General features: G+C 31.2%; 1 protein-coding gene across 2 annotated transcripts in view; it reads right to left on the bottom strand.

Annotated features, from left to right (window-relative positions):
- The window catches only part of LOC136979074 (protein Wnt-5b-like), a 224,643-nt gene that overhangs the window by 18,794 nt on the left and 190,678 nt on the right, over positions 1–15,171 (bottom strand). For both annotated transcript variants that reach the window (XM_067274978.1, XM_067274977.1), the window contains one exon: positions 14,113–14,234. In XM_067274978.1, coding sequence (XP_067131079.1) covers positions 14,113–14,201 — 89 coding nt within the window. In that variant the 5' untranslated portion in view covers positions 14,202–14,234. The remainder of the gene's footprint in view (positions 1–14,112; positions 14,235–15,171) is intronic.

Raw genomic sequence — 15,171 nt, 5'->3', positions numbered from 1 at the left:
ATAAATATTTTTTTTGTCAAGTTTGCATTAAACACGAGTTGTGAATAATAAACTGTGGGCGTACGAACTGGGAAAGCAGAGGGGGTCGCAAATTCAAGAGAAACTGAAAAAAAAAATTGGGCAAAGCCAAAGCAAAAAGGTTAACAAATTATCAAAGACGGCAAATAAAAAATTGGTACTTGTGTTTTTATTTGTGTAAAATTTCAGGAAAGAAAATCCCTAAACTAAAGTGTCCTTATACACTCATGACCAAACTTATAACAAATGGTAATTGCATATTTTATCTTACGTTAATTAATTTATCTAATACGACCAATATTTTACCTTCAGTTGTTCAGCAATTAAATAATTCTTAATCTTTTAATAAAAACTTTGTAGCTATACTTGTAAGACGACTGGTATAAGGCTATAATTAACTCTAAAAAACTTCGGGACAATAGCTATGACATTAATATACAAATATAGGATAAGAAATAACATCCATCCTGATTCCTAAGCTAGCTAATTCATAGATCTAAAATTATGATTAATTATAGAAAATATACAAGTATAAGCACATCTTAAAAAGCAAAAATTGAACAACTCGTTTACCTAACGCTGAAGATAATTCGCTCGATAGCATTAAGTCTTTGTCGCCATTAATCAAGTTGGCAACATAACGTAATTGATAGTATTCTCTTCCCTTCTACCTGAGAGTAACAAGGATAAAAGTAATAAGTGGAGACGACATTCGTGTTTGGGTAAAATTCATTTTCCCTATTCCCTATTACTAGCGACGAACGTAGGCGTAAACGCTATAAATTGCATTTTTCAGTAATAGAGCTTATTAATAATGAGGTCATGAAATAACTTCTTTATAACTCGGTAGTAGGGATAAGTAGCAAATTATTAAACCAATTGTGATGTTTTCAATTTTATATGGAACTATTCAATGTTTATTCTACTGCAAATTTCTTAGAACAAACTAGTATTATTTATATAATTAGAAATTAAATAACTGATTGTTAGATTTTAAAATATCAATATACACAGTAAATAATTTTTAAACATTTTTTATTAAAACAATTTTATTTTCTTCAAATTTTAAGATTTTACCCCAATGTTTATTATCATATTCATTTTTAAGACTTTACAGTAAGCTTTTAGTATCAAAAATAGTTTATTATTAAAGAAAATTTGTATTAATAACCCTAAAGTAAATGTTTTTCTTTCAGTTAATCAAGTAAAAAAATAAAATAAAAAAGGAATAATTAGGTCTTACAGAGTTATATCTCTAAAGAGCAACCCATAAGATTTTCTGAGGTAAATAGTGAAACGTGAGTTTATTATAATTGGGTCAAACAAGAATTCGTGCCAATTTTAGATTAAATCGCCCATAAAAATGCTAGAAAACATGAATTTATTACTCCTTTATTGCCAGAATGAGTTCACTAAAGTCGAAGGTAGCATTTTCAATGAGATGTCACATTGTACACAGGTAGTAACTTTGATAACAGGGACGAAGTCTTCAATTAACTTTTCTATTTCTTGATTTTAACTTATCCGTATGATGTTTTTATTATCAAGTTGGTCTGTTGTGATCACAGCTAATAATATTTTTAATTTAAAATTAGAGGGTATGTAATAATTTATCCACCCAAAGGAAGATATAAATTATTCAGAGATGCACAGTTTCTTTAGGGACTACTAAAGATGTTTTAGTATTTCTAATTTTAGCCAAGTATCGAGGATATTGGTTAGAAGAAAGTGGTGGAGAACAGAAATAGGTAAACCATTTAAACTTAAAAAGTATTTGGGTGGGAGGAAAAGACAGACGTTCGGTGCTTAGCGACAACGACTCTCAGTAAATAACATGACAGATTTGCCGTCATTTCGTCGCAGACGCCATATTTCGTTGTCGTGACGTCACTTAGTAAAAGTGGAGCTTCTACGATCACAAGGTCGGGGCCATTGTTTTCTTCGACCTGACAAGAGCCGTATGTCATAGTAATTTGTACGGTAGTTCTTATCTATGGCTACCACATGGATTGTTTTTTTCCTCGTCCGCTGAACCCAAGAGGTACTGACGGGGTAACTGTGAAGGATCTTTCCATTCCACATGCTTCTAACATGCATCACTTTAAGCAAACTGGTCAAATACAAAGATGAACTTAAATTGCAACCGATCGTGTTAATGTATAACTATAAAGCTATAAAGTTATCACTAAGTATTTCACTTGAAATAAAACGTATCTTAAATTGTAAAGATTCTAGTATTAAATAAAATATTCGCAATTCTCATGTATTCTGAAGTTTTTATTTAATCTCGCATCAGACTTATACAGTTGTTGTCATCTACATACTTGTCAACATCACAGCAATTATTGTATATTATAAATTGAAGAAATATTGAAAAATTCCATTTTATTCACGTTGATTTCAGTGATTGTTTATCATTTAGAAACATTGATTTATTATTACTACTTGGCAAAGGCAATTTTGATAAAGTTTATTATTGAGATTTCGTTAGAATAGATATTAGCTTTGATTATTTAAATGCAGAAATGTGTAAGATACTTATATTTAAGTAAAATTAGAATTATTTTATAGTATTGATAATGATATTAAGCTCTTCTGTACATTTTTCTAGCTTACATTTCAGTTGACACTTCATATATCTTTATATGCGAATTGGTTCCATCTTTCCTCAATTGTTTCTAATATTCAGTTTTAATTTGTCTATTCAATTCTTTCGTCACGTTTGACCTCTTCTTATCTCGCCATTAATCTTCTTTTAACTTAGCCCTATAAAATGATATCGCCTCTGCAAAAGTCCCAGTTAGCACAGTTGGTAAGGTGGGTGACGGTTTTACTACATTAATTTAATGGCTCCTCAAAAAAATTACGAAAATAATAGATAAAAGGTTGTTTCAGTCTGTATAGAAAGAGGAAATAATGTTTTTTATGATATTCCATTAGGGATCATTAATAGGCCCACATAGATTGAACGAGATAATTAGATGTAATTGCGAATCCTTTAATCTAGTAGAAATCCGCACCTACGTTTATCAGATGGCCCGCATTTTATAGTTTTAATTATAATTTGAGAGGCCAACTAAAACTTATTATCTGAAGACAATAATCGAGAAGAAAAAGATTGTTCATTTGTTATAAATTCCAAATTACAATAATTAATAGAAAATGTTTTTTATGCAGCTTTAATTTTGAAAAAGTTACATCTTTGAGCATTTTCAGCAGAAAAGTTGCTTGCTAATAATAGATATTTGAAGAAAAATTACTAACTTGCCACAGGCCTCGATCCATAAGGGATAGAGGGACACATCCACACTATATTTTTGTACCAGCAAATTGTCTCCGCTCCCAAGATATACACATAATTTTCGTACTATAGTATAAAATTAAAATAAGATTATAAACGACTACATTACACAAAAAGTACACCTTATATCCACTCAAAATCCGACAATGAGAAATTTTTCTTACTCATTGTTATGGGTTTCCCAAATCCATGTTATACAAATCAATGCAACTCACAGTACCTATTGATATTATATAATAAATTTGTGTGTGAATTATTATTTATCGATGGTATATGCTGTTTTTAATTAATATCAATTAAAACTATGAAAAAAATGAATAACTATGAAGATCTAAGTAGCCTAATATTTATATAGCAATTTGTATTTGATTATTGTTTTGTAATTACATTTTTGAAATTTATAATTCATATTTTATATGAAATATTTAGAATTCTAATAATAATTAATAATCATTTCAAACTACGAAATAAATATATTAAGTGTATCAAACGGATAACTTAATACTTAAAGAATTAAACGACTACGAATATTCTTATTGTGGAAGATTATATACGAAATAATCAGCTTTCGTATAAATCGAGTTTGAAAGAATTTACGTCGTAAGAAACTGGTAGTTTTTTAAAATATTTAGGAGCACGGGAAGCACAATTTTAAATGATTTTAAGAGATTTTAAAACTTTGTTAGTCATCATACTGTTACTTAGAGTATAAAATTCTAAAACTGCACTTCTAACTATTTGTTTCTAATTCAGATATATCTTTAATTAAAATATATTCGAGTAGTAGAATCTATACAACTTAGTTTTCTTCAAAAATTTAGAAATCAGAACGTAATATTGCAATATCAGTTGTGAAACATTCATTACTTTCCGATTTAAAAGAGTCCAAAGCACTCTTTACACGACACTTTCGTTTTATTATTGAAATACTGTAACATTGTTTATTACAATAACAATATACTTTTTTAGAACTAGAATCATTTCGGTCAGTAACTACAGATTAGTGTAGATCACAAATTTAATTTAACAAGGTAATAAATTTGATCTATACATGTGAATAATATATTTGTAGAATACATGTAGACAGTAATAAATCTGAAAGCAAAAAAAGTAGACCGTCTTTCATAAATCATTATTAATCATCCTCTTTGTCCTTAATCAGGCACCAGAAGTTCGTCTAAAGACAAACAGCCGAGAATAACTTGTTCCTCTTCTGTTATCTATTGACATCGACAGGACTGTTTTTTATTTCTTATTTTTTAATTAAATAAATTGGAAACTATTTGGAATTTTAACAGATAATTAAAGGTAAGAATTCTCTTATCTGCTTAAACTTATTTGTATAGAATAGGCTTGTTTGATCTCGACAAGCAAAAATTCTTTAATCAAATTCGGATGCTTGAAATATTATTTTTTCGTTGTATCTATACTAAAATAATATATCCTAAATGCCGAGAGAAAGCATTGACTCCTGAAATAGCTCCTTGTCTACGATAACAATTTGGAAGACGATCTCATCATCATTCAGAATTCGCGGCCATCTTCATACATAGAATTATTAAGGTAGCTACGGGGAAAATACATAATAGCTTTCGAGTTATTACATTACGATTGGCTGACTTCGGTGAATTCTATTCAGGCTTCCTTTTCTGTTCAGAACGATTCAAAAGGGAGTAAGCCAGGCAGAAAGCACCTGGAAGAAGACATCGTCCCGACAATGGGCCTTTTGTAGTGATGGATGCACCATCTCCATCGCTACACCACAATGTCTCTACAAAAATTCCATCGACAAGATAATTATTTCAAATTTTGTTTTTTTAAATTACTTCAGCTTACTTTTTCTAAAATGATATGGTCTATGTAAACGGAAATATTGTAATCTCCAATTTTTACTCAAATCTTTAAAGAAAAATAAGTAGGCTGCTCGTTTCTAAAATTTTAAAGAATTTTTGTACGATTTAAAACAGAATTTATAGAATTTTCTTTCAGAAATTTCTTGGCTTTTCTATAACTCACAGGAAATGCTTTTGTTTAAGTTACTTAACTATTAGTTAAATTTACAAAAAAAGTTTAGAGATTTTTCCATCGAATTTAACATTAGAATGAAAGTATGAAGGTTAATTCTACAAGTGACAAGAACTATAAACAATGAATTAATTTATCATCATATTACAGAAACTGAACAGAAATTGAATTTACGAACAGTAATTATATTGTAATATAAACAAATCAAATTATAGCCAAATATGTGATTTATAGCAAAAATAAATGTTTCCTACTTCTTATAAGTTTTGAAAATTCAATATTTATCAATAAATCGTTGATTTGAAATATTTATCTAACATTTGGGCAATTATTTTTAATCCGTTATTAACGATTCTGAGGTAAACACGTGCTAACTCGAGCAATTTCTCTTTATCTCAAATAGAATGCCAGTCCTGATTAATTGTCGAGACTTTTCTTCCGATTTATTGTACAGATATTGCTCTGTTTATTGTCTACAGTAGTGTTAGCTTTCCAGTTTTCGACGGAGACCGAAAATGGAACGTAACTTGGAACAATAAACGATTGTTGCTTCAGATATAGGTATCTGAAGCAACAATCGTTCTAGTTCCTCGGGAGGATTGTTGTCTTCTATATCCACAATTGCGAAACTCGGTAGAAGTCGTGTTTTTTTCTACTCGATCCTCGAATCTGACATACACAATCTACATTTTGATCAGATAAAACATAACACAACACGCACAACACCGTGAAGGAAGGTTTGTCATGAGATATCATCGATGATCTCTCGACTGAACTGCAAGCGGAAGCCAATATGCGGAAGTTCCTAATTCTAACATGAAAACAAATTTCCGCTAACGCTTTTAATTTAGAATTTATGACTTTTTTTAGTAGTAGATTTAATTCGCATGATACAAAAAGACTAAAATTTATATTGATTGTGTCTTAGCAAATATCAAAGATACTAGTAAAAGTCATAATTGTTCAATAAACTTTGTTCGGTATAAGATTGTTATAAAACAAATTTAATGCTTTGTTCAATCAAGTAGATTCTATGAAATCGATGTAAAATTTATATAAATAGTTACGATTGGATTTTAAGACCTGCTAATGATTTATTTTCGTTACTTACAATAACATTTTTATTTCTTCAACTTAATTATTCTGTAGAACAGATCCAATTTTAAAGATGAATATTTAAGAGATTATAAGCTGGGATTTCACAGCTAAATTTTGGTTTAATGACATTTCTGTTTTTAATTACTTGACTTGTATTTGAATAAAATGACTTGTAAAAATATTCTTAAAATTTTAATCAAATTTGAATAACTATAAACGTGTTGCTTACAATTTTTCGACTGTTTTGGATTAATCAGAAATTTTCAGAATATAAAGTATATTGCGATTTTCTCTGCAAATTTAAGGACTGGCGGAAATCATGAAAGAATTATGTTTTGTCACTGTTGTCGAGATTTTATGAGCATCGTTAAAAACTGATTAGTTAAGAGCCGGATTTCGATCTTATATAACATCAAAATGGCAGAACTTGACAAGGAAGCAATTAACGTCTGTCAAGCATCCGTCTGCAATGACGGTAAGGTTAAGTAAGTGGGCGAGGTTATGTTCTACCTGCTCTGCCATGTATGCCACCCGGACTTTTAACATATCCAAATCCCTTAATCTGTCCAGAAGATTGACTTGAAAGTGTCTTTAACTCATCCAAATCTACTTCGAATCAACTCATAATTACAGGTTTCAAACAATTCCGTGCACACATAGGCTTATGTCAGCTTTTTATTTTTACTTTTTATAATCGTAGATTAATACAACTCAATAATGTTTGACGTTGTACTTAAAAGAACTCGCTACTTCTACTTCGCAATTGGAAAATTGAAATTTGTGTCATTGATTAATAGCAACATTATACCAAATTGCTTCAACATTAAAATCATTTTATTTTGTTTATAGCAATTGGAAACCTCAAATTATAGAAGTCGAAACATGTTTTTCTTTCTTCCTTTCTATATAAACTGAAGCGATCAAAAGTAGTTAGGCATCAATTATGGTGAAAGGATCCGACTTGAACTGATGATTCGAAGTTTTAAGATTTCTCATCCGAAATATGAGGGTTGGCAATCCCCTCACCCACAAAAACCACAATATCTCTGCCTCGCAGCTAAGAGATGATGATCAAAACAAGCTAATTATAAGGATAAACTACCAATCAGTCGATATCATTATAAATGATTGAAGATGTTAATTGCAAGGTTCGTATGATGAGGATTAGAGCCTCGCCGTCGATAATTAGCGTTCTCGATCAGTATATCTGTTTGAAACAACTCAATTCGGGGCATTTAACCCTCGTTTTAAAAGAAACAATAGAAAAAAAATTATCTTTCCTCGCTGTTTAAACTTTAAAAACTTTTAAAGCAAAACCAAATGCACCGAATACAATACACAAGATTATTTTTAACTCTATTAATAAATGGCAACTTACGAATAAATTTCAAGGATACGCTGAATCAGTTAAATATACATATTATACGATTAAAATAAAGAAAAGATTTGTTTGATTTGGTAAAGAATTTCCAAGCGAATCTACTGGTACGTGGGGCTACGAGTGTTTGAAAGAAGCTCAACACCAACGCTCTATCTTAGTTCATCGACACCTTCATCACAGCGAGTGGCGTCCTTCATTTGCTTCTTTATTTCGTCACCCGGAGCGCCTCCTACTATCTAATCGCCGAGAGAAAGGATAAATGATGACATAGTGGCCCGGCCAAAGTGTTCTTCGTCTCTTAAATCTTTCTTCTACTAAACGACATCATCATATAAAATTGTAAAGGAGTTCCAAAACAACTTTACTTACAATACTCACCATTCCCCCTTTTTTTCTTATTGTAGAAACTTTCAAATATTTATCTTTATTAAAATAGCCTATTTTAATAAGTAAATTATTAATTCAATTTTTTAATTAACAATAAATAAATTTGTAATTATTTAATAAAATATTTATTAAAAATTAATGAAGATGATTTTTGTAAAATTTCATAATTAAAATTTAATTTCGGATAGATTAAAAACATGTCATTTTAATGTACAGTACAGCTCGTATAAAATAGTAAATAAAATTTGATAGTTATAAATAATTATATTGCGATAAAAACATTTTAAAAATTAATATATAATGAATGAAGTTATTATTTTATCTTTGAATTTTATCTCATAAAATTATTTTTTAATTATAAAGTTATAGGCTTATTATTTTCTACGCTTCTACTACCTACACGTAAGTTGGGTTCATAAATAAAAGATAAATGTGTGTACAGGAACGAGGATGTTATAATTTGCATTATTCTCTCAATCAAAAATATATTTTTAAGCATACAGTTCCATAATATACATATTATTTTATATTAAAATTAATATAAATATAATAAGCTATTTAGTGAAATTATGAAAATAAAACTTCTATGGTAATTTTTAATGAATTTAATATATTTTTAATAAATATGAATAAAAATGATATTTCTTGTCTAAAACAGTCTTATTTGTTTGATATGATAGCTATGTAACATGCTTAGATTTATTTCCATTGTATTTAATATTACTTTTTTACATTTAATGTAGCCTAAGTCAAATATCATCATAAGTTAATTATAATTAATATTAATTGAAAAGAAAACTTCAACCTAAAAGCTACTTTTAAGCTTATAAAAGTAAAGAAATATGAACAAGTTTATACTGTATTTTAATTTTAAAAATGAATTTTTCAATGTAAGGAGGATTTTTACGTAGTTAAGTACAATTATATTTAAATAGTAAAAGTTTACCTTTGTTTTAAATCTCTCAATACTATTCTAAACTTCTTTTTAATTAAACTTATTGTTTTGAACACTTTAGTTTAATTATAAGTGAAGAACATCTTATGACCCTATTCATAATTCACTCGTAGGATGAAATGATCCTTTGTTTTCTTTAATGCTTTCTATTCCGTTCCCCTTTACTTATTGTTGAAATGCCATACCAATACGAACTAAAATAATATTTAGAAAAAGAAAACATTACGAATGTTACGACGTAATTTAAATTATGTTTTGGAAAGTTTCGTTTCTCTCAAGTGCCTCTACAACAAAACAGACTCGGCTCTGTATTAGGTAGAATGCTGTTTATGAAAAAAGCGCTGCTGTTTTATTCCCTGACATCATACCAACACAAAGATGCATTGTACCAAAATCATGTCAGGATAATAACAGAGTTCACACAACTTATTGGATACAAGGGACACCGCTTATAAAAGATCTTGCTTAACTTTATACACTTCTAACGAAACGGTTCTACTTCCTTGTCTGAAATCTAATTGCCGTATTCTCTATTTCTATTAAGGAGCTAATGATTAATTATGACAAATCTACCAATTCCTGTATATTTAAATAAGTGTTTGCTTATTTTTAAACAGTCAGAGAGATTGGTTCATTCATCAGATTTTTCTCATTTATCATCTAGTACGAAAGAATGGGCGATGACAAATTCTCTTGATAGAGTAACATTGATGGAGCGCATGCTTTGGTCGTTCGTACCCGCATAGTCACCAGTAATTAAAATCTCCTTGCAGGCTCTCGTGGTGCGCTATTGTTGGAGATTTCCTCTTTAATTGAAGATACGATCGTAATTCTCTCGTTCCACCAAAGACTCAATGGATCCGAAGATTTACGAAGACACGACCGCAGTTTTAGATTGTTGGGTTCTTCCTGCATAATAGTTTCGGTCACGTGTTTGCCAAAACGAGGGCCTACGGGAGTGAGTTCTCACGCAATGGCAGGATATGAACGTGACTGTTTTTTGAAAATTTATTTTTTAAAATGCATGCCTTATAAGGATCGAAATTATTCCAGCAGATAAGCTCTAAGTGCACTTCGTTTGTGAGAGGAGCCGATTATATCTTTCTCAATCTTGATTCCTCCTTTTCGGGTGGCTCATCATTCTAAGAACTGTTTATAAAAGACCAGACGCTACTGCACTTACAAAAACCTTTTTTTCTTTTAAATGCTATAAATTTTTCTCTGTAATTATATGAAATTTTGGTCTTTTAGGCGTATATTCAGCAATTGATGGAGGATAAATGCCAGTTTTCAGCTGCTAACGCAGAATTTTTTCCGTCTAATTTAATTTCAACGAATCAATGCTGTTTATATTTACATTGAAGAACAATTTTAATGATTTTATTCTTAAATTAAAAATAAAATTTAGATAATAATTAAATGCATGTAATAAACAGATCTGTCGTAAAAGATAGGTTAATATAATTTCCATTTTGACGAAAAAAAATCAAGAATTAATGTAGTCAGGTTTTACAGTAAAATTAATTTTATAGAGATACTTCTGGCGTCAAAATGCTCGTAAAATTGAACATTTTATGGAGAGATTTTATTGAGTGTTAAGCAAGTTACAAAGTAGGCCAAGTGAATGCGTTGGCAAATATATTCATTTCGATCGCATCTAGACATTATTTGTGGCATTATCATTCAATAAGATGTCTTCGTTTATTAGAGATTCTCGTCTCGAGTGAGTCAGAAAGTTCACGAGTTTAATTACGATGGAAGATGAAAAACAATTCGTGATGCAGACTCGGATAATTTCTACAGACGTAAAGCAACATTCCACGTGTTTGTACCTGACCCTTTAAGTTAATTACGCACATGTTTGGCATGCGTGATCGTCCATCCAGTGTGTTGATAGGTGGGGTGGGGCATCGTTTGTCTTAGTCCACGTCATTTTCTAGTTCGGCTATATGCGTGAAGGACTCGAACCCCTGATACATCATAGTTGGCGAGATGCTATCAGTGGCACTGATTGCCATAATACAAGTCATCGCTTAAATTGAAACAACAGACCGATTGGTAATCACAGGTTTGACCGAGCTAAAGTCTGATAGCAGATTGTTATTCGAAATAAGATCTGTTGAGAGGGGTCAGCAGCGATCTCACGACTCTAAACTTGAAAAACTTTATAAGGATAGATTCATCGACCACTTTTTTATTTGCGATTTAACTTCGTGATTATTATCTGAGAAACTGTTAACAATTTTGCCTCCAAGAAGTACGCGGAAGTACGTTAATTCTCTCATTATAAAATTTAAGAGGTTCTGCTTCAAATAAAAAAAAATCTAAGATGCTAATTCTGGAAATTTTTATGGTTATGCCGTCTTTAGATTGCATAAAAATTTATTTATGCAGTTTAAAAATATACTTATAGGACTATTATTATATATTTAAAAGCTCCATAAAATAACCATGCACTTCATCGAATTTGAATCTTCAAGTTTTAATGAGAGAATACTAAAATAGCATCGATTCTTATTAAGTAATTAAACTTGTAATTTATTTGATTTATTATTAACTATAAAGAGATTATTGATTCAAAAGAGCAATTTATTATATAGCCTACGTAAAAGAAGCAAAGTGATACGAGATTAAAAGAAAATGCATATAAGTAAAATTAAAAAATATAAATATGTCTGCACAACATTAGCTTCTATTGAATTAGCCCATTTTATTTTAGAAAAAAAACTGATGTATGGTAAGCTTTATATGATTCGTGAATATCAAAGATTAAGGAAATTTTTTCTTTCGCTATAGAACAAAACAAATAAGAATATTCGACTATTTTATTGCGTATTATTCGTTAAATATATATGCATGATATATAATTATCTATAAATAATTTTTAATATTTGTATCATCATTATTAGGTAAAACTATTCAGAGTAAAATTTAAAATCATTTACTTTAAACCTATTGTATTTCGAAAGGAGTTTGATAAATCAATTGCTGATTTTTAATGCTAAACTTGGTTTATAGCCTACTCTAATAAAATTCTAATAATAATATATAAATAGATTAATTTTAAGTTTTTGACAGTTTCTTAGTACTTAGAAATAAAAGTTTACGAAATTATTTTTACAATAGACAGCTTCGTTCCAATTGAACGACTAAACTAACAATAATTTCAATATTCCATCTTTGGGTGCCTCAAAAACTCTGAATCATAAAATCAAAATGTGAGTTGAATAACTGAAACCGTGGGGAACATTTATTATTCTGGATGGAGGAAAAAAAACTCTAGAAAAAAAAGGAGACCGCGGGGGAAATCTCGACCATTTCTTCGTGTTGGCGATCGTGTTGAAGTTAATTAACTGTTATCGATCCGCCTAAACAACGGTAGTTCGGCATCGAACGGCTTAAGATATCATTAATCGCGGTCGCCTACAGAAAGCTGCTGTCCACGAACGTTAATTTATGATTTAAAAACATTTTTTTTTTCGTATTTGGTAACACGCATTGATGCCTGCTTCTGCGGATTTTTTCTTTTCATCTAATGATAAACTTTGGTCTATTTAATAAAGCGGTCATTTGTTACAAGAATATTCACGTACTTTGTTCGTTGTGGACTACGTACAAATCTCTTAATCCGAAACAAAGCCTATAATCTGCTTTGAAAACCTGTCGCGGTTCTTTTTTATATAAGAATTAACGTTTAACGATAAGCTTAAACGTCGTGTTCAGACTAATCAGACTATTATTATTATTATTTGTAGCCTTTGTTTATGGAAAAAAATAAAATAAAAAAGGCTCAGCAATCATAATAATATGAACGAAAATAAATGTAAAATAAACTTCCGTTCTATATCGGAGAAAGTAATTGAGTTGGAAAGATTTTAAAATAATCTCTAAACACAGAAGAGAGTAACTTATCAAATATCATAATTATCAATAAGGATCCCGTTTAAAAAATGGTCATGCAAAGATGCAACTGTTCGCCGCTCTTTAATTTATTTGTAATGAATATGGCGGTAGAGATCAAAGATTATCATGGATGCAAAAAGGAGGGTCCCTCGCGCCTTACATAATGACTGCCTAGCACGCGATATGTAAGGGGCGTTCCAACCGACACATTTATACTTTTATATTAACCGAAATGTCACCGACAATGATCTCTCAGACGAAAGAAACTAGCAAATTGCACGATCCAAACAAACACACATTGTTTCCACTTCTATGAACTTCTAGTTTATCATAGAGAGGTACTCTTCAACAATAAATTACGGCAATTAAGGCTACATATCGCCTTGGAGTAGAACCTGTTGCTTCACACCCACGCCGCTCAACTCGAATACAATTAAACTTTCTGGTTTCTACCCGTGTTGAAGGCTGCTCTTCTCACACGTAACACCTTATAATGCATACTCCACGCGTTATCTTCGACTAAACTTAGTATCAAATTAAAATCAAGATATCGTGACCTCGTTGACATTTCGACTGAGATCCAATAATCTGTTATTTATGTCGATTTATCGTGATTGTGATAAATCTATCAACTGCTTGTCAATTTAAGCAATTTTTTGGCTTTTAATTGATATTTTAAACAAGTTAATGAAGTAAATATAATTAAGTTAATAAATTTTAATTCTCTATCTATATCAGTTTTTATCGAAATGAGATTCTAAACTTCTATTAGTATAATTAATTCTGCAGAATGATAATCTACATAAATGATATTATTTCTTATTTTTAACAGATAAGAATATTCTTAAAAATTAATTTTTAACACTTATAAAAGCTAATTGGATCATCGTGCATTGAATATTTATGGTATTTCCGGTTCTCTAACATCGTAAACACTTAAACCGATTTCGATGTAAATTTAATTCAGTCATTCAACTATTATTACGGGTAGCCTAAAACTTTTATCCCTTAGCTGGTGAAGCAGACAAAGAAAAACATACTTACATCCAAGTCCCAATGGCCGTCACGGGTAAAACGATGCACGAAAGGCAAACAGTCAGTCGAAGATTCCAATCGGTCTTCCACATGTCCATATCGGGTCCGGTTACTTCGTCATGCAGACGTTCCTAACACAAGAAGACAGACGGATCAGTCCACATCGCACGCACGCCTCACACGCCGACTGAAACCGCATCGAACAGAGCAGAGAGGGAAGGACCCGGACGAATCCGGCCCAATCAAACGAGTCGTTGCTTTTTTATCTCACTGGCTCCTTGGCCGGCTATTGGTTCGACCCAACGTGTTCGTTGGTCTTTCGAGTGATGCTGTCAATTGTGCCGTCGTTGGCAGACTATTTACTTAACGCATTTCGGCCTCCATGCCAAGAAGTACGAGGAGCTGGCGAAATGATGGATGTGGGCATATCATGATTCGTCTTTAAGCGACAAATGATTCGTGCTTTCTTTTTAATGCATTAACTAAATGAAACATTACGTTTAATCGATAACACATCTACAAATTGATCTGTAATAAAATACGTATAAAAACCTCCCGACAAACATACACACTTAAGCTTTTCATTTTAAATGGCATTTTTTTCTTTTAAATAAATAAGACAAAACGCGAATGGAATAGAGAAAACGTTTCGCTTTAAAAAGTATGGGGGCTATCGGAGAGAAGAATCGAGCTTCTTTGTTTACGTTCGATTAGTAATTTGAAATTCTCAGAAAACGCGTATAGAAAGGTTTGACAGCGCGTAAGTAATCGTCCGCCCAAAGTCGTATCCCCGTCGCTTCTCAATCCACCTCCACGCCTTTTGCTTGTCCATAAAGGCAAATAATGCGCCTCATTGTTACTAGCTGGTCTCGCTCATGTTCGACCATTTGCCGCCCTTTTGTAAGCGGGGCGCCGTGTCCGCAGGCTCCGAGATATTACGGTAAGGTCCCTGCCACCAGGAGGCGTCACCGCCCCGGGCCGACGTCACGCCACGTTGGAGTAGGCTTCGCACTAACTACACCTGAGAAAGGGCACACCTCGTATTAAGTTGATCACCTCCTACTCGAC

Source organism: Centruroides vittatus, unplaced genomic scaffold (genome assembly GCF_030686945.1).
Source record: "Centruroides vittatus isolate TY-2023 unplaced genomic scaffold, ASM3068694v2 contig_577, whole genome shotgun sequence".
In the NCBI taxonomy this organism is placed as follows: domain Eukaryota; kingdom Metazoa; phylum Arthropoda; class Arachnida; order Scorpiones; family Buthidae; genus Centruroides; species Centruroides vittatus.
The sequence above is the reverse complement of the archived record's forward strand: the minus strand, read 5'-3'. Positions and strand labels throughout refer to the sequence as shown.